The sequence below is a fragment of the Triplophysa dalaica genome, chromosome 7 (genome assembly GCF_015846415.1).
Source record: "Triplophysa dalaica isolate WHDGS20190420 chromosome 7, ASM1584641v1, whole genome shotgun sequence".
Classification (NCBI taxonomy): domain Eukaryota; kingdom Metazoa; phylum Chordata; class Actinopteri; order Cypriniformes; family Nemacheilidae; genus Triplophysa; species Triplophysa dalaica.
Window position 1 is genome coordinate 5,844,008 of NC_079548.1, and position 21,499 is coordinate 5,865,506.

At 38.1% G+C, this 21,499-nt stretch overlaps 1 protein-coding gene across 4 annotated transcripts in view; it reads right to left on the minus strand.

The window, feature by feature from the left end:
* The window catches only part of smurf2 (SMAD specific E3 ubiquitin protein ligase 2), a 41,867-nt gene that overhangs the window by 9,547 nt on the left and 10,821 nt on the right, over window positions 1-21,499 (minus strand). The window contains exons 2-11 of one of the 4 annotated variants that reach the window (XM_056753422.1): window positions 13,486-13,524; window positions 12,580-12,688; window positions 8,385-8,518; window positions 6,611-6,676; window positions 5,284-5,368; window positions 3,639-3,722; window positions 2,750-2,952; window positions 1,347-1,431; window positions 455-613; window positions 313-357 (exon numbers count right to left, since the gene is read on the minus strand). In XM_056753422.1, coding sequence (XP_056609400.1) covers window positions 313-357; window positions 455-613; window positions 1,347-1,431; window positions 2,750-2,952; window positions 3,639-3,722; window positions 5,284-5,368; window positions 6,611-6,676; window positions 8,385-8,518; window positions 12,580-12,688; window positions 13,486-13,524 — 1,009 coding nt within the window. Of the gene's footprint in view, window positions 1-312; window positions 358-454; window positions 614-1,346; window positions 1,456-2,749; window positions 2,953-3,638; window positions 3,723-5,283; window positions 5,369-6,610; window positions 6,677-8,378; window positions 8,519-12,579; window positions 12,689-13,485; window positions 13,525-21,499 lie in introns of all 4 variants that reach the window. The other 3 variants (XM_056753420.1, XM_056753421.1, XM_056753419.1) reach the window with 3 other exon arrangements.

Here is a 21,499-nt window from a genome sequence, read left to right on the forward strand (position 1 = left end):
CATATGCTTCACGTCGCTGGTAAACTTTCAGTTCGCTTGTTTTCCTAAAAATATCCTAAGCAGGAGGAACGATTCATTTACAAAATACTATACGAGATCCCATCCACGCATGTCAAACCCTTCTGAACTTTCTTGTTACTGCAAGAAACGCACGACGGCGCAAGACGGAATGCGGGACATGTGCTTTGATCTGTTAGAACAGGAAAAGGGAAACTCGATCTCTTCCCATTATAGCATTCCAACTGCTCACACCGGGAAGAAAAACAGAAAAAGCCCAATGATTTTCCAATGCATTTGCAGATCACGCCTTACCTGCTCTGAGCTTCAACGGCACTGCGGGAACCGTTCGGACTGGGGCTGTTGAAACAAACACGAGACAAAACAATGAGATTTACGACGACCCAACAGCTTGCTTTAACAGGTTATGGGTTAAATTCACAGAAAGATGAGTTACTTAAGCACTAGGTGCAGGTTGGCAGAGAGACGGGGGTCTGTGAACTGAGTGGTCCGGTTATTGTGGTCCACAAAGTAGACACGTCCGGTGGCTGTGTTTCTGATCTCCCAGCCTGGAGGCAACGGACCCAACTCCTCACAGTTCACGTTACTTAGATCCCTGAATGCAAAGAAACCGACAAAGAGAAATTATTCTCTCTTCTTTAACTTACAATGAACAGTTGTCACAGTTGGGTAAACATCTATAGTGGTGAATGGGAGACCACAGATATATTTATATACCTCTGAAGACAGTTATCCAAAAAAGTCCAAAAAATGACATACTGGACCTTTAAGAACATATAATGATAACAAATGGATGTGACTACAAAACCAGGAGCAAAGCAAGAAAAACAATAAACAAAGAGAGAGAAAAACGACCTAAACACGACAGAACAAACAAACTTCAGATTCGATGCTTTCAGACTCCTGCCAAACAACATCAAATCTAACAGACCAAAAAATGTGCAGAGCTCCACAAACTGCTTAATGTCAATGCTGAAAAAACAAGACAAATAACCAACAGGCCACCCTCATTTCTGCAATCACGTTCAGCTCGAAAAAAATGACTCTCGTGTTCTGGCTTCACGTAGGCGCGCGTCGTCTCTCTTCAAATGGAAACTTGCACTTCAAGACAAGTGCTTTTATTCTGTTTGGCTTCCACTAATTGTGAAATCCCATTGAACTACTAATCATATACACGCATGTAAAAAAAAAACACATAGCAAATAATAATAAAAAAGAAAGCAGTAGTGTTACTTGTTCATTTGAATAAAAGTCTAGCGTGACCGCCTCTCTTTTCTAGAGATGTTTTTAACATAAATATAAACATATAAATATGAAGTGAAAGATACCTGGGCACTCTGGGGTCATGCCACGTGCTGACACCCGTCTGCGTGTGCAGGAAATAGACTTGGCCCTGCTGCGTGGTCCGTTGCTCTGTGGAAACACCAGGGGGCGTCACTGGTCATTAACAGAATAATTGAAAAAATGACAAGAGGATTAATTACAATCAGTATGTCTGTCTGTTTTACTTTCACATGTTAACTTTCCTTCTTTTACTTTCAGTTAGATTTACGCACGCTTGCCAAATTCCTGATTGGAAATCAGGAGGACGTTTCTAAACAAGACTATAAATCACCAAAACAAAGTGGATACATAAACTTGTGTGATTTGTGTGTTTTATTATTTTAATGTGAAATCACATCATCTGCAAAGATCACATTTATCTCAAAGTCAAGTATTTTATTCTTCGCAAGTACACTTACTCCGTCAGAGGGTTTTTACTTTGCAAAAAATGTTACTTCACTACACTAAAAAGCATATCATAATTCTTGTTCCACTATATTGCATTAATACATTTTCTTTCCTTTTTTACCTTTGATACTTAAGTACATTTAAAACTTAATTTTGAGTAAAAATACTCGATACAAGCACAAAACCACTATATTTCCAGTATTCATAATGACATTTTTTTTTAATGAAATGTAGTGGACTAAAAAGTATGCTATTATGCTTGTACCGCAGAGAAGAAATAGAAAAAAAAATCTAAATGTAAGAGAATAGTCCACACCACAACTACAATGATAACAATTCAGAGGAATATTGAACAAAAAAAAGGTCCATCAAATCATTTTTAATTAAAGGTCTTGTGCATTTAAATGATAAAACGATACTTTTACTGTCTTGGTGTTGTTTCAAATACAATAAAACTGTCGAAAAAAGTACTGGGTTCTTAAACTTAAGACTGTAATTTGGCGGTTATGTAACTATGATCTAGTTAAATGATGAAGAAAAAAGTTTTAAAGAACTGTATAAGCTAAAATGTGTCGCAAACCATGCAATCTGAAAAATTTGCTTAAAATCAAAGCTAAAGTAAAGTAAACCCAACTCCACACGTGTATCTCATGTCTACATTTGCACTGTGATGTGCTGCGTCAACTGAAAAAGCTCACACAGCTCTATATAACCTGTGTCTATAACCTCTGACCTCTCAATGTCTCCACGGACTCTCTCTATCAGACAGGGATTTCCAGGTCACTTGTCTGACCCTGCAGCTGGTAGTGACGGCACGTTGCTGATATGTCTGACCTCTCTTCTTTACTACAGACTTACATATGTTGCTCACAAATTTCTATTTTCCAGATCAGTGTGTGTGTGTGTGTGTGTGTGTGTGTGCGCATGTGCGAAATTTCAGTCTATTTTTGACTCTGCAAGCTGGCCCATATTTGTGGATAAGGTGTGCGTGGGTACGAACCATATCCCTCAGGGAGGTCGGGCGGTGTGTGCAGGTGAGTTCTGCTCATGTAGTTTCTGTGTCTCTGCGATCGAACTCTCTTCTCTTGCACCCGCGGGTCATCCGTAGGTACAACCGCAGCCCCGTTGGGCGTCATGATGGGCGTGTTCTCATCAACCAGACAGCTGAGCGGCCGGCCGGGGCTTGAATACTCTGACGCAGGCCTGCGTGTGTGAAAAACAGCGTGTCACATTGGTTACAACTTGGTTTGTTTTCAGTTATCACAACAGCAGACGTCATTAGTTTAAATTTATATCCCTTTGATGTGCTTGAGCAAACTCTCAACACAAGTTGCTCATCACCTGAGAGAACCTCATTGATATTGTTTTCGTTAAAGCGTTACGCAATGATGTCATGCAATCTTTCCAGACGGACGCCGGTGGCAAAGCTTCCAGCATTACATCTTTACACAATTTAACATCTCAGACTAGGCTGTGAAATGTCTGGCCAATTCCAGATGCCTTGCTCAGCCATAAACGCTGCTATTGAGAGGTGGAAATATCTAAAAGATGAATCACGCTGACACTATCTGTATCATGCTCGGTGTCAACATTTGTTTGCTTCTGTTCAGTTTAATAACTGGAAGCAATATCAGGAGTTACATTTCGAGAGCTTTATGGTCTCAGTGACCTTGTCGTGGCACACGCAATATGCCCGTTGTCGGCTTGAGCAGCACAAAGTTCACACTATGCAGCCGGGGAAATATGTTTTCTTGAGCGAGGGATCAAGCTTCACCATACGGCATCGATGAACACGTGGGCTGTGGCAGAATTTTGATGAGACGCTGCAGAGCTCTGAAGAGCACAATATAAACAACATATTGATAAATTACAAAGAAACGTGAGCCCACCTGGTCGGTCTCTCCCATTGGGTACTGCGTGTGATATGATTCAGATACTGGATCCGGCCAGATGCAGTTCTCCTCTCCTCCCAGCTGCCGACGAAACACAAAGAGACATTCATGCAGACGAACAAACAGACCGACAGACATGCATGCCGGGACAAACACAAGGGTCCTAAAGTGTGGTTGTCAGTACCGAGTGCATTCTAAAAGTCAAGCATTGCTTTATATTCCAGCTTGGCACTGCACAAAAAACCTAATCTGTGTTTTTTGTCTGATAAATATGTGACCCAGTCTGTGAAAAACCCCCGGTAAAGTACAGTGTTGAAATCTACATAAATTCAAAATCATTCTGTGAAAACATAATCTTGATGTATTTAATATTGACTGAGTAAGGCCTTGTAAAACATTAGCTGAGAAAAAATGAAATGCTCATTATCTTAGAAGTAAATAACTTCAGCCTGGTTTTCCTAGACAGGGTCACATATCCGAACATCCTTAAAACAACATCAATTTACAAAACGTTGTTAAGACCCAGATCACAGACAAGGACTAGTTTAAGCCGCGACTATGCCTTAGTTAAGTTAGAAAAGTTGCTTTTATTAAGATGCTAAAAAGATTAAAAAACATTACTGGGGCCACTTGCATAAACATAGATGCCAAGTTAAGCTTGTGTTTTTATTTAGTCTCTATTAATTCTTATATTTCAGACCAATCTACCTTTTTATGTGACTGACTTAAAGAAGTTATGACCAGTTCTGATTAGAAAGAAATTGGATGACATAACTTGTAAAACTAGTCTAAGCAGTTTACACAAACAGCCACTGGTGTGCATTTTGAGACAAAACAAGTGCACGTACATAGTTTAAGATATGTCAAGGCAAAGTCTTAAAAGTGATAGTTCACCCAAAAATTGAAAATTCTTTCATCATTTACTCACCCTCTTGTCATATCAATCTTGTATGACTTTCTTCCGTAAAACACAAAAGAAGATATTAAAAAAATGTTTTTGACCGAACAGTGATGGCAGCCATTGCATTGGTTTTGTGTCAATACCATGGAAGTCAATGGGTGCCACCCCTGTTCGGTTATCAACATTCTTCAAAATGTCTTCTTTTGTGTTCGGCAGAAAAAAGAAAGTCATACAGGTTCGAATGACAAGAGCATGAGTAAATGATAACCAAATTTTCATTTTTGGACGAACGATCCCTTCAAGCCTTGTCTGTGAAACCGGGCATAACTTAACATAAAATTGTTTAATTTGCCTTGTTTAATATGGGATTTTTTTTACAATAAATAACCTTCTTTTAAGGATTATATAATTGTAACTTTTATTATAACCATTTTTAATGAAAGATATATATTACTGATGTCCTTCCGAAACCTTGTAATTCCATCATTTCTGGTTTTTATTTTTGCCATAAATCATTTTTTTCATATTTAATATCATATTAGTCCCCCTTTATGTTAGTCACTGGCTTTTGCAAATGTCTAACCAATAAAAAGTATTAAAAAGTGCTTGGCAACTCTGACAATACAGTATGCAATCAGTACACAGTTTTTTTCCCCCATTTCATTACACATACAGGTTTTGGAAGGACAGCGACAATATATCAGATGTTTGTATAAGGAATGTAAAGATTATATCACCCACCCATCTGGCAAGTCATTGTCAAACAGACGACTACAGTCTACGACTGGGCCTCCGCTGCCTATCCTGTCTCTGGACTGAAGACTCACTGTGGACAAAAAATTAATAAATAAAACACAGAGAAGCAAGACGTCAGATGGTTTGAACACCAAAATGTAAGGCAAGCTACTTTGTTGTAATAAAATCGCACCATGTAAACCAGATTGTTAAAATATTTTAGGGTTGTTGTGAATGGCGCTGGGGTGCTTAAAACCCGTCACAAAAACACACTGTGCATGTTAATCTCCATTTTTTTTATTCTATGTAAACAGAATAATAACAGAACGCATTTCTTTAACAAACAGGAAACATTTCGTAGAAGATGGGATGTGTGGTGGAGTAGGCGGGGCGAGACTGTGGTTCGAGACCGGTCAGTAATTGTTAATGAGCGGCAGCTGTGCGCACACTGGCCTCGAATCACGTAGGAGATCGGGAGCATATAAGAGAACGAGCGACCGGACTGTCGCGGAGAGAGGACCGGGCCCGAACATGTTTTATGTTTGTATTTATGTTTTATTCACCGGCTGTCGACCGTGAGGGGCGGCCGGCTGTCATTTTACTTTTGATTATGTTTGATTAAATGTTTAAATGTTTGCTGATTCCCGTCTCCTTCCTTCCCTACTTTGAATCTTGCTACAGGATGTTAAACACATAGCCTAATATGCAAGATATGAGAAATGTAAAATGACATGGGACGTGCTACGACATCACCACACCTCTCTACAAGATCACACAACCTCCTACTGATGATGCTTCTTAAAAGCTCTCATGTACAAAAATGAAAACTGCTGTGGACTGTAAAAGCGAAAGGGATAAACCGAAACGCACAAGCGTTTGTTTTCTTGATGGCTCCCACATGAGGAAGGTTTTGAGGATGTTGAAGGTAAACGTGTGGGTTTAATCTGCATTAATATAAAGCTTTGAGACTCCAGTGATGATGTGACTCACAGCACAGAGGAGTGAAGAGTAGGATGGAGCTACTGAACGGAAGAACTCACAGATTCCTCACAAGCAGCGCCCGAAATGTATGCCACACCTGCTAATGGTGGGTAATCTGGGAGCAGATTTTTTGCTTGTCAGAAACTGTATTTTGCACACAGCACAGTTGTATAAGAGAAGAGCTAGTCTCAAGCTTGTGGCGAAACTTAATAAAAAAAATCCTTTCATGAATGCAACGGCAAAAAAGATTTTCACTCAAGTAACGGTTCCTTAAACATCATAAACAGGTCTTATCTGGTCTTCTTATTCCCCACAGGTAATGGTTTCACCGAACTCATAACTGGTGACTCACCAACTATCTGTCCCCTCACGGTGTCGCTGTCATTGGGCCCCAGCTTGTTGAGATCCAAACGCTGATCTGTGAATGAGCAACAGAGGAGAAGAAAGCGAGAAGAAATTTGTCATTTTCTATGTTCGAAACCACTGACCCTAGGTGAATTTTGCGTCATAACTTCTGACTTCTCTGTCAGCCATCATAAAATAGAGTCTGCATCGCTCAACGTTCACGTCTGAGGTCACATACACTGAGCTCTTGTATCTATGTGTGTGTGTTTGTGTGTGAGCGCACAGAGGCAGCTTTATTCCTCCCAGACTGTAGATGTGCCGATTGGACTGAGGCTCTTCCAGAAACATGCTGAGGCTCTCTGTCATTGCCGGAAAGAGAGAGACACGAATAACAAGTACCCTGCAGACATTAGAGGCCACTATCTGTTCTCTCACACACACACGTGCAAACCAGGATGCACTGCTAGACTAAACAGAACTGAGAGAGCGTTCAAACACCCAAAGAGGTGAAAGTCAAACCCACAATGATGAGGTCACAGATGCAAAGATATCGATATTTTGGCCAATATCGGTTACTACACATATCATAAAATTACGATTAAGCCTATGTCTTGTAATATCAGGACTATTTAAACACCATTGGTGTTATATATATACAGCGGAGATCATTTTAATATATTTTTGTAGGTATGTGTTTGGGTAAAATAATATGTTTTGCTTAATTCTGTGATATTTCTCCCAAATGTCAAATATGTTATTTTTATAAATTTGAATTTATTTGCAGAAAATGACAACTGGTGAAACAGGTGAAAATAACAGAAGAGATGCTCTGTATTTTTCAGACCTCAAACACAGCAAAGAAAACAAGTTTATATTCACGTGTAAGCAATTCAACTAATATTTCTACATGTGTTAGGAAAAAAGGTTAACATTTATTTTTTATGTGATAACCCACGATCTTATCACAGTTTTCATGCGTCTTTATTTTGTTGAAATTCAACAGGCACTGGGCTTCACAATACATCTAGAAATGATGATTAAATTATTTTTTTCAGCGGCTTTATAAATGTATAATGGCTTAATTATAATTATATGAAAGTCAAGAGATATGCCATGCTTTCTTTAAAATGCACCTAAATTAAAAATGCCAAAACGGTTCCCAAAACATCATAACTCCCTACTAAAGACAGCCTAATTGTTTGTGTCAAAATGAGAGAGACCGAGAGAGAGATATAGAGAAGGATGGCAGAGAGACAAGAGGGGTGCAACAGGAAATGGGGAACTGAATCACTTCCAGCTGTGGGAGCGACTGCTGGTTTCCTGTGCTGATCCAGGACAGCGGTCAGGCTGGAGGCTTTCTAGGGAAAACCTGCATTTAAAATCATCTAAAACACAAGAGTGGGGCTGGAACGCAGCCACATAGAGCGTGACGGGACCTTACTCGCTAGCGAAAACCATGGGCTCATGTGTAGCCTCCGACACTGCTGTTGCTATAAAGGAAGTTTTAAGGTTCTTGGTTGTTGTCTGTGAGCTATAGACCGTCACTGAGCACATATCATTCAGAGACACACAATGATCTCCAGCCACACCTTGTAGTCAGATATTATTCAGTTTAAAACATTGCAGTTGTGTGTTTTATAAAAGTCGCCCACTCGACACAAGACCTTTCAAGCACATGAACAACCTTTTAAAGATAATTATATACAAAAGAACGGAGCTCTGTATGTTCGAAGCTCATCATGAAAACAGTTTCTAAGCCAAACACGCACACTCACACTTACATCCTGTGTCTTTCAGTCTGTTAATGGAGTTGGAGAGGAGTCGCACGCAGCCGAGAAATCCCGCCCCCTGCTTCTTATGGATCTTCTTATGATTCCACACACTGATGGTGATGGAGTCTGACTTCCCAATATACCTGCAGAAAGAAAACAAGAAATAAACCATGCTATAAATAAATAAAATAGAAATTAAAACAATTTGCTGCTTATTAAATATATACAAATATGATTGGCCAATGAGTGCCATGTAAAAATGTGCCTTATTAATAAAAAGAAAGTAATTATACATACATACTAACATTTAAATAAAATGAATTTCTTTCTTAGTTTTTCTGTTTAGACTAAATATCAAGATAAATTGACTAAAGAATTTAGCTCTATTTTAAAATTATCAAAATTTAGTTTCTAGATCAAAACAAAACAAATAAACAAAAAATACAGCAGGGGTTTAATTCAGAAAGGAACACTGAAAAAAAATTTTTTTAGCCACTTTACCTGAATAAATTTCTGAAAATTCTTAAATCAAGAAACATTTTCTTGACAAGATATTAAATATTGAATTCTAAAAACAGTTACCAAAATGAAATGAGTTTTTGCTCAAAACAAGAAAAAAGTTTTTACCTTATTCACAATCGGCACATATTTTTATTTTTTTAAGCATTTATTCCCTTAATATATTTGAAGATTTTGATTGAAATTGAAATGTGATTTAGAAAAAAAAATCTACTTTGACGTCTATTTGTACTGGAAATGAAGACAAAACCACTAGAAAATCTTTTTTTTTTCGGTAAAAAAAAAAAAAAAATTCGTAGCCTGGTATTCGCAGGCTTTTGTCTTGTTATGCTAATTCTGTTTATATTATTTCTGGTTTAAACTGGATCACCTTAATAATAAAAAGAATGGTTCAAAATGGTTCAAAGACATCAAACTCAACAACCAAATCTACGTATAGAATGAATGCAAACTGGGTTCTTACACATTTACCGGTTTCACACAAAATGGTTGGAGTTTGTTTTTTAAGACTAAAACACTCAGTTCTTTATAAAACGAATCAAGATGCAGAAAGCATCTTACCGCTGCACCTTCCTCTCGTCCTATCAGCATCATATGCATTTCATCATGTTCTCCCCAAAACGCTCAGCCGGTTTGACTGAATATTTTGGCATGGCGTTAGACAAAACAAATCATTCTCTTAAAACCGAGGAACAGAAATGCCTCCAAAACTGGAAAACAAAAAGTGCAGCCTGACAAAAAACGTGCAACCTAAAGTATGAGACGCCTGTGAACCTGCCAATGGGAAAGAATTCCTGGGCAAGGTATCTTGTTTGGACTGAAAAAGAAATTGGAGGGTCAGAGGAGAAAGAGAGGAGGAGAATAAAAGTAATGAAAAGACAGAATTTTAATAAATCACAAGATGTCCTGACCAGAGGAGGTCCAACCAAACCCAAACAATCTAAAGTTCTCCGACCTGGAGAGCATCCAGAGAGCAACGCGGAGCTACTCATGACCTTCAATACATGAGAGAACCTTCATGCCAAGTTATTTATTAACAGAACCAGACACGATCTTGTAGAAAAACAGCAACAAAGTAACCCAACCTGACCAGAGAGAGAAAGAGAACAAGAGAAACCCAAAATCCTCTACAGCCACCACCAGTTAACAATAGATGATGATAGTGTGGTCCATTTTTAAGCTTTTGTGATTTCTTGTGAGCACAAATGAATAACTTAACCCAAAAACACATTAAAAGACATCAATCTGGTCATAATGTTTATTAAGAGTCCTATAATATTTAAACTATTTAAGATTCATCTCATGTATCAATTATTACACTGCAACTTCCCACACGAGAAAAAACTGGACATTAAATGTGAATTTGAAATATTTTATTAGCTAATTTTTACCGAATGCAGACCTTACGCAAGGAAAAGCTACTTAGTTTCGGTTTTAAGTAAGAAACGATGTTTAAACGTCACAAACATGCAAATTGGTTCAATCATTTGTAAATACAATATCATAAATGTTAATAAAATACATATTTATATTATTTTTTGTGTAATATTAAATACAATAAAGCTGGAATGCCTTAATAATAAATAGTAACAATAAAAAAGAAAACCCTGATTTAAGAGTGGACTGAGACACAATGACAACATTCCAATTCAAATTTGTATTTCGAAGAAGTATCTGTGTCGGTCACGTGTCCTATTATCACCTCGTTTTTTCCAAACCTGACAAGCAGGTTTGAGTTTCAGTAGTTTTGTTTATTTTGTGTATTGACTGTAGGCTCCTCAAGAGCCTCTTGGGTTTTGGTGTCATAATCTTCACAGACAAATGATTCAGAAAGTCTGTTTCTCCACATGTTTAATATGAATACAGAGCGCCTAATGCAAACTATAGATATTAACAAGACCGTACAGTTTCAATTAAACAATTGACAGTTTCTGACAATCCAGCATAGAATTTATTTAAGCATGTATTTTAATATCATATATGGTCTTTATAGTAAAAACATTTTTTTTAACAGACATATAAAAATAATAATGTATGTAAAGCTGCTCAGCGACATTGAAAACTGTGAAAAGCTCATTTATTATATAAATAAAATTTGAATCTTGTAATGAATGTGGAAAAATGCTCAGAAGCTTTTAGTAAATAAGCCGATCAAGAAAAGATGAGGTTATAACAAAGTTTAAGACGTCAGGTTTAATAGTTTAATAGACGATCAGAAATATGTTTTATTGTAGTCTTTGCAAAACATTTTAGACATCTAAAATCTTATCGCTCTTCCTCCATTCCGACTAAAATAGTTGCCAGGAGGCGTTGCTAATATGTGTCTGCTGAGTGTGGAAACTTTCCTTAAAGGGACTTTGTAAGTCATGCATAATGTTATGCATTATTCATAAAATATTATTCATAAAGGATAAAGCTACATCACTGACTGTGAACATATATCCCAGTAAACTGTTAGCATTTTCCCCACCCAGTATTCCAGGTTACAGGCGGGCCACGGAAATAAAGACTTATTTTCCACAGACGTGACATGTTTGGTTAACTCAACAGTCATCTTGGGGGGTGAGGGTTAGCTTTATGGTTGCCCTGACAACTAAACAAACCGAGACGCGTGCTTCCTCTCGCTGCCGACCGGCTGCTCAACGGGACAAGTATTGGAAATATGCGCATTTCTTTCGTTCGTCGACCCTCCTCGCAACTCACTCGCTTACTCACGTTTTCCTTCTCTGCTTTTTCGGCCTGTGGGAAAAGTGACAGTCCTGCGCACTGAAGGAAAGTTTCTATTTTTACTCGGCGCTGTGAAACGGGTGATAATCGCAGTTGCAGACAGCATCTCTTAAAAACATGTAAACAGATCTGAGAGTAATGGTTGGTTTTTTTTACTCTATGAAAATCCTTTCTGTGATCTTCACAGATAGAGCAGGCGACTTCGGTGGTGGTGACCCAAATCCTCAAAGCCTGAAGGATGCTGGGAGATTTACTGATGGCCTGCGATAATCAGGAAATCTTACACCGCTGCCTGGAGAAAATCCCCTGCGGTTTCTCAAAAGTGCTTGAAATGAAATTATGGAAGTTTCCAGACGTTCCAAATAAGCATGTTCACCTTGAAGTTTTCGGCTTTTGCCTCGCTCTACTCTCGAACCCAAATGAACTGTACTAAATGTTAATATATAAAAAGTAAGCGTAATGTAAAGAACAATGACAGAATTTTCGGACACTTTTAAGACCCGTTTACATCCAGAATGTTGTAAAGATCATTCTAAATTAATAAGAAAAGAAGAGTACACAGCACAACTATAACAACCTAGAGGAACAATATGATTGGAATCGCTGTCTGAGGATTTTGTTACAGCTGATAAACCATGAAAAATCACCAGCCTGACTTAAAAAGCACACACATTAAAATCTCCAACGTGCAAGTTGGAATAAACAATGTTGGTGAATCATCTGTTGATGTGGGCGCTGATATATTGTCAACACGTTATTTTTATCATTATTAAATGGCCTTAAATCTACAGTACAGGGCCGTATCTCAGGGGGTCAAACTTACACCTCATCTCTTGAATTTGGTTTTCTAAACACAACATTGACGTTTCTCTTGATTTAGGATCAAGTGTAAACTAAAGTGTGAGAATGTATGGGACTGAGAAAGAGAACCATTAAACAGACGGAAAGAAACACTCACAGGTCATAGTGCTGGTTCCATTTGGGGTCCAGAGTATTCCTCACTGTGTCTGTGGAGTGACACTGGCCTGAACCATCCACCACCACCTTAGCAAAGGGGTCTGGCAGCCCTGTTGTATGACACACAAATACTACATAAATATTATGCAAAAAAACCTTATACTTATATTTCATTATTTAAAGACATTTTAAAGGACAGAGTATTAAAGGTCCAGTGTGCCATTTTGGATCTATTGACATAAATGCAATACAATATACATAACTTTGTGTTCAGCCCTTAACGGAAACTGCCCTACAGAGTGCGTTTTGTAAATAATTTATCTATTTGCCAAAGAAGCGAAAACGTGAAGACATCTTAGTGCTTCGGAAGGGAGGGGCGGACTGAGTGTTGGACAACATCATTTCGATTCTTATGTCAAAATTTACTTGGCTGTTTTAAATCTTTTTAAAATGGAGGTTTATAAAGAGGGAACACAAACACATTTTGCAGATGTTTTTATCCATTAGATACGCATAGAAGTTTACAGTAGATTCACTGAGCTCCTAAATGCATTGCCTACAAATTGCATCATACTCTTCACATATTCTGCTTTAACTTGAGTCTTTGTTCTCTAGCCCCAGTCACACTGACCATCTCTCTCTCTTTGAGCTGACATCCGATCAGCCTTTCAGATGTAAGTTTGGAGAGCTTACAAAGAGATTTGAGTCGATGTTAAACCGTGCAGTGTAAACCAGCAGCTGGTTTGTCTGCTCAAACTGACCCACATTTCTGGCGTCTCGTGAGGGAAGAGCACTTATCTCTCTCGCTGCACACTTTTAACAGATGAGCCCCGGCTAAAACACGCCACAGAAATAGAGCACGCTCTCAGATTCACATTCTCTCTGTTCGTGAAAATCAGATACTTACGGAAGAAGTCTTTCTTCACCAGGTTTTTGGCGCACAGGACTGCGGAAAGAAGAGAGAAAGGATTGGTTACTGCTTGTGGCACTTTTACCTCTTGTTTTGTATAAAATACCTAACACTTTGATTTCTTTTTTAACTAATAAACACGACAAAATAGAAGATTAAGGTAATTTTTTGACGGTTATTTCAAAGTTTTTAATGGCTTTATTTTTAGGATCAAAGTGGGGTTTTATGTCCGCAAATCTTTAAATCCAGCGCTAGCCGCTTCCAGATCAAGCTCACAATGTATTAAACATGCAAAAGATAAAAATACGCAATGCTGCTGGCCTATTCAGCTTAACTCGGAGACGGTAAAAAACAAACAAGTCAAACTTCAAACTGGCCAGACCTGTCAGCTTAACCAAAGCAGATAGTGTTTATCCAAAGCGGGAGAGCGCTCACGGTCAGAACTAACCGACCTTGAGGTCAATAGTAATACAATGTAGAACGCGGAAAATACATGTGAGGTCTGTGTAAAATAGTTTTTCATAGCCACCGATATATATTAATTATTGCGTTGTAATCAACCAAATGAACATTATAAATCATTCTTTAAATACACAACCTTAAATATGAGATATGGAAAACAGCACTTAAAAAGTAATTCAATGATGGCACAGCAGATTTTATACACAAATTACATATTTTAGAAAACATAAAAAGTTGAATCAAAAATGTAATGTTAGACTTTGAGTCACATTTTGCCAATTAAAACACACTGTACCGTAATAAGAGGTGAAAGAGTAATGGATTTAAACCCGTGAGCACAGAGATATTTCAGGGAGAGATGACAAAGGGAGGACAGCCCGGGGGAAAAAAGTGTGGACGGTTATGAAGCACGACCAGAACATATTGGAGGTATTCAAAGAAAACCAAAACAGTTCAACTTAGCAGATGGAGGAAAGCCGAGACTATAAAGAACAACTGGAATGTGTGGATGAGGTTAAAGGGCTGAGAAACCTTCACGTGCAGGTGAGTCTCAGACTTTACTTAGCAAATCCAGACACACACAGAAACACCTGTAGAGAGACAGCTATTGATTCTGTCTGCGGACTGCAGTGAGTCTGCGGCTGTTCTGCACCTCACACGCACACACATGCATGGACAAAGCTATACAATGTGGGGACTTTCCATTGAAACCTTTTTGCAGGTTTACGCTATAAGGATCATTTTTGGTCACACATACGGCACGAACACACACACACACCTTATATATTCATGCATGCTCGCACACACAGCACAAATTCGCGTGAACAAACACACTATTATTGTACAATTTTGAACACGTATGCATAAGCAAACATGCACAAACCTCTCTTACTTCAAAAAGATATATGTTTAATATATGTAAGTACATATGTTAAAATATGTATTACATATAAACTGATGCAAGCTCGCACACACACCTCACATACACATGCACGCGCGCACGCAGACAATATTATAGGACGATTTTGAAAGGCCCGAATTCGCAGTCCGTGTATCACAAAAGAATATCAAAGATCTGACACAGAGGAACTATTAATGCTAAAAAGCTTAAATTCATTAAACCCACTCAAGCTATACGAGTCTGTCTATCCACACAGGAAGGGGTTTAAAGATTCAATGTGTCTAAAAAATGTTAGAGACTTATGTAAGTGATGATAAAAACGAGATATCTCAGAGGAGACTGGATCCCATTCCTCTGGAGACGACAGGCGAGAGGGAGGGATCGGATAAAAAGGAAACATGCTCGCTTCGCAGTCGAGGAAGAATTTCTTTCTGCAAACATCCCTGGGAATGTTTAACGTTCCAGCGAAACCCACCTCATCATTCCACCATCTGGAATGTATCTTACTCTTTCTCTCTCTGTACGGACGTCTCTCACACACACACACACCCTTCAACACCTCATCTATGCTAGGATCCCTCCATTAATTATTGACAGGTGAGCGTTAGCATCTCTGTAGAAGAAGAAACGGTGAAGAGAAACTCAAATTGTGAGGAAAAACAACCCGCTTTGCATAAAGATAGATGCCCAAATGCACTTTTGCTTTCCTAGAAACTACTTGCTAGCAGACATGTCTATTCATCCTTGACCTGAACTGATCCAAAATCAGAATTAATGATGAATTCCACACTTGGACTGAAACGAGCACACTCAAGTAAACCAAACACTATCAATCTCACGACTGACAAATGAACTGTACTGCTGAACTAGATCATAAATAAAACACCGTTTTGCACGGCTGTCAGAGAAAATTCTATACGTCTGTGAGATATACGGTAACCTGCCAGCGCACAATGCAACACATCTTCATTCCTATGTATGCATTTCGGCTGACGCTATAAAAGCATGGCTGTGAATCACTCCGATCAAGTCCGATACATCTGTCGGCAGATCAACAACATGTGCCCTTCCGCAGAAGTGAACTCATGAATGAAGTGATTCACGGTCACTGACACACACAAGAACATCAATGTGTGAGCTCATATAAATAGACTCGACACTGTCAAACAATGTATTGGCGGCAGACCTCGAACGCAGATGAAAGCTGGTTTACATTCTGCCGGCAGTTATTTCACCATCCATCACAAAGATTAAAACAAGGCTGGACTACTTTCTTCGACAGCACTAGAACATCACAGAACATCAGGTAGCCTACTCGAAACCAAGAACGCTACACACCCAACATCAATACTGGAATTTTCTCTACTTGGAGTGTAAAAAACAACACACACACACACACACACAGAGGTTAACAATGTTACAGCTGTGCAGCCTTTTCATATGTGTTTAATGAGAAAATTTAGATTTATTTACACAACAAGAAAATCTAAATTGTGATTAAATTATAAAGATACATCCTGAAGGTGGTTTGCTTTTTAAGAAATTGTTCTGTAGTAAAACATCTTAAAATCTTTAAAAAAGATACAAAATAAAATGTAATTTTATTTTATATAATGCTCAAAAAATTATTTTAGTAAAAAATTAACTATAAGATTTAGTTTTTTAAAGGACCAGTGTATGAAATTCAGCCGCATATAGTGGTGAGGTTTTGAATTTCAACCAACGGCTCACTCCACCCCTCTCTATCGAAGCAATACGGTGGCTGACCGGGACTAAGATGTCGCCATGTTTTCACTTCTTTGCTGAAGGAGATAAAGTATTTACGAAACGCGTTCTTTAGAGAAGTTTGTCCGTTTAGGGTTGGTGTAGAAACAACATGGTGAATTCCATGCAGGGGGACCCGTGGTGTATATAGATAGAAATAACTCACATAATGCAGCGTAATTTTGTATTAATTTAATTTAAGGTCTTTATATTCATAAACACATAGGTTTTGATTAGTATATTGCTGTTCTGTCAATCGATCCTCCAAAAAAATTACACATTGGATATTAAAGTGGGAGCAATTGTAAAAGTGATATTTGTTTAAGCAAGCACCAGTTATTTGTCAAAAGTTTGTATATACATGGAAAAATCCCACAATGCTTTGAGTCACAATATCATGTTACGGTCCCTGCTTTCCCACACTTCTTAAAACGATGATTCAAGCACTCATTGTATCTGCCTCACTGACTACGCCAAAAAGCCATTTTCAGATTAATTTTCAACTTGGCAGGAGTCGGACTGCTCGGTTTGCTCTCCTCCGTCCAACTGTGCGTATAGTTATGTCTGTTCTTTTTCCGAGGGCAAACCAGTAGCTAATTTAGGCAAAAGGATCCGTGAGCGGTCCGATGCAAGGAAAGGACATGACACGGTCAGGACCAGCATCCGTCGCTCGGCACCATCCGAGCATCTTATCAGGGCTGGCGGAAGAGTCAGAGAGGGGGCGTTTTTCCCTTAAAATTACATAAAATATCCTAAAGAAAAAAGTAATTCATAAAGCATCTTAACCCTTAAAAAAACTCTTAAGGTCCAAAGTTTTAAGAGTAGCGAGGAGGACCTTCTTTAGCAGCAGAGAAAATGGACGAAACACGAAAAGTGAGAAATGTGTTGCAATGCATGAAAAATTCCATATTAATTTTAAGATTTATCTGATTTTTATTGTTTTGAGTGTGTTCAACTTTTTTTTATCTTGGAGTTGGTTTTCTTGTAATAGCTGCTTTGATGCAATGCAAATTGTACAGGCAGTATTAAATAAAATGACATTGAATTGAATAACAGCGAGTTAACAACACATTAGATCGTGCAGGGTTTATGTTTGTGACCGATCCTTTTAGAGCTCAGAGTTGCTCTCAGGTTGGTCCTGAATCTTTTTAGCTAAGACTCCTACATAGAAGTTTTTAAGCAAAATTATGAGGATTCTTAGAAGCCTCTAGAATACGGCCATGGTTTCCGGAACGGAATAGTCAGACATAGACATGACCTGGAAGTGACACAGAGATTTTGTTAGAGAGCGAATACGAAAATCAATAATAAATATAATGCAAGGAAGTAAATGTACACTGTATTCAGACATTGAGAAACCAAGCTGAAAACTATTAAGATCCGTCAGTCGATCTCTAAGGACTTTTGGGGAAAAGTAACAAGTTTCTAAAGGGATTGGTTCCCACAGAAGACGAGCTCACAGCTCTACAGGATGCATGCATTATCATTTCCGACTTTCCCATGACACGCAGTTGCTCTTTCAGTCGTCTTTCTGTGTCACATTCCTGCATCTGTTTACTGTGAAACACATGGATTCGAGTCGTTTGATGTTTAGTGTTAGAGAAACAGTTCACGCACACAAAACAATGAAGAAAATGTGTGCTCACACCTGGAGGGACAGAATGATGTTGTTGGTGCTGGGACTGCTCAGCAAGTCCTTTTGTGAACCGAAAAAGGGAGGAAAACTAGAAAAGTGAGTGATTTGAGGTGGGGTGAAGAGGACGTGGATGGTTTACCGAAAACAAGAAGACAAATATTAACTACACCGAGTTTGACCTTCAACCGCTATAAACACCTCTGTCACGTGTGAATCACACCGACTATGACACAATGGTCATTGTTCTCTTCTAAATCGAATCGTCTTTACAAAACACAAAAATTAGGCCTATCTACCCAGGTAGGATAGAAAAAACACAAGTGAGATCTCTTTAATATCTCAATTATTTCTCCTAGACATCGTTAAGAATAAAAAGAGGGCAAATAGAAACTTTTACTTTAGTCTCCCGCATTTCTCCTGAGAAAAAGAGCCATAAATCTCAGAAATGCTCAGCAATGTCACAATCTGAGCACATATTTGTCAAGTCTAGAAATCAAAAGTCAATATTACTGAAGATCTCAATATGAACATAAACATTTCCCATCAAATATAACACAAAATCCAAATAATTTTACCTCTACAATCTACATTCATTTTACACCTCCATATTCTTAATGCACTTCTCATTCCTTTCTTTTCGAAGCAAATTAGGAGAAACATCTGAGACTGGAGTTAAAATACAACGCAGAACTATGAAAACTACAAAAGAGCAACTTCTAAGCAATAACATTTTTATCTCTGGGTCTAAGATGCCCCGTTTTTTATTCAGGACGTCATTGTATGTATATCTTTCAAAGACTGTCAACACTGTTCTCGGGAAATTTACCTAAATGAGAAACAGAAAGAGCAATGATGTCATGAGGGACGACGCAAAGCTTTTGTGGGAAGCCGCGGACCGCCAGACGTCAACATTTATACAAATTTGGAGGAACCGAATCTGCGGTACAGTCATAAAGCTATTGTTTGTAAACGTTCTGCTTGTTCTTTCTTTGTTCTTCAATGTTTCCTCTCAGAAGGTTCCTCGAAAGTTTAAAGAGTTGTGACTGGCTTCTCCAATTGGTTTACTGAGAGAAGTAATGAAAACCTCACGGCTGCTTTACAGAACAAACTGCACTACCAACAAATATCTTAAAGGGACGGTTCAACCCCCCCCCAAAAAATCTATTATCATTAATATTATCTTCTACTCAGTTGTTCCAATTCTTTTTAAATTTCGTTGTCCTAATGAACACAGAGAAAGATATTTAGAAGAATGCTCGAGACCAAACAGTTGACTACCATAGTAGGAAAAATGACAATGGTAGTCAAAAGTGGCCCAGAACTGTTTTCTTACATTTGCATTGACATTCTTCAAAATATCCTCTTTTGAGGATGTTGAACAGAACAAAGAAATTTGAAAAGAAGTTTTTCCTACTATGGTAGTCAATGGTGGCCAAGAACAGTTTGGTTAAAAGCATTCTTCCAAATATCTTTCTCGGTGTTCGTCAGAACAAAGAAATATATCCAGATTTGCATCAACTTGAGGATGAGTAAACGAAGACAGAATTTCTTTTTTTGGTGAACTTGTCCTTACACATAATAATAAAAATTGAAGGTGTCAACGAAAAAGTCAGCCATCGACCTATAGATGCCTAGTGGAAGTGAAAACACAAAATAGTGGGAAAGTAAAAAAAAATGGGTTAAGTGGTGAAATAATGTTAAATCTGCTTCACGGTCTAGTAAGAAAGTGGGGGTGTGGGAGAATAGTCTTGCGAAAGCAAATGCTTCTCAGGTAATTAATACTCTGGGATACGACGGCATCCTTACATTTCCCCAAACTACACAGACCTTCGCTAACAATTTCATACCAAAACAAGCTTACCCAGGTAATTGCTTGCTAATGACAAACTTTCAGTCATTATAAGTGGGTGGCGTAGCCCTGTGATTAAATACCTTGAATGGAAACCACAAGGTTGTAGGTCTAATCCCCATAAAAAGCCATTCACCAACTATTACCATTGTACCCTTGAGCAAGGCACTTAACCTCAGGTTCCTCCAGCGGGATTATCTGAGTAAGTCACTAATTGTAAATCGCCCTTGATAAAAGCCTGATGCTAAGTGGTTTAATAGTAGATGCAAAACTAATAAAATGGCTTCAGCTGTAAAAACTAGAAACCGATTTTTAGAGGCTTGGGAAATGAGAACAAAACACTAACATAATTTAAAGGCCCCATGACATGGATTGATGAGTCTGGCTTGATGTGTTTCTAAGCAAAGTTAAGACTGGACCTGTATGAAGTGCCAACCTGATCTCACAAGGAAAGGTACATTTTTTACAAAGTTGCGATTTTGTATGAATGTGTATTAAAGCTGTGAAAAAAGGTACAATTATTAGAAGATTAACATAAAATGCAAGAAAGCAGACCATCCTTATATGTACAAATGAGATTGTACAAATTCAAACACATTACCACAATATTGCGCGGAAAGAGTTTAGTTGGTTTTAGAAAGAAAAAAACGTAAAAAGCTTGTAATGTACATGATAGTACTTGCTAATGCTTGCTATATAAATCTTTTGATTGGACAAAAAGCTTTGTAGTGCAAGATGAGTCATCAACCGGTCTGTCTTATTAAACCAGACCAGTTTAAAATGCATGTATCAGCTCAAATTTTGTTTGATCAACTTTTTATAAGTACATTAGCAGTTAAACAGCCTTAAAGGAACAGTTCGCCCAAATTCTGTCTTCAGTTAAGAGTTCTTGAAAATCTGTATAAATGTCTTTGTTCTGATGAACGCAAAGAAAGATATTTGGAAGAATGCTTGTAAGCAAACAGTTCTTGGCCACCATAGTAGGATACAATTCTTTAGAAATGTATTTGTAATGTTAAACACAAAATGAGATATTTTGAAGAATGTAGGAAAGCAAACAGTTCTGGGGTACTTTTGACTACCATTGCCATTTTTCCAACTATGGTAGTCAATGGTGGCCAATAACTGTTTGGTCGCAAGCATTCTTCCAAATATCTTTTTGTTAATTAGAAGAAATTAATTGATATAGGTTTGGAACAACTCGAAGACAGAACTTTCATTTTGGGTGAACTGTCGCTTTAAATTTAACACAGACTAAAAGCAACAAAACCCCTAAATTCTCCAATTAATCTGTGGTGAAACAAAATGGTGAAGAATATGGGAAAAGGTTTGACCGATGGTTTATCTGGCTGAAAGTTTTCAAACTTATCTGTCTTTAAATTCACCCATGACTTTCCGA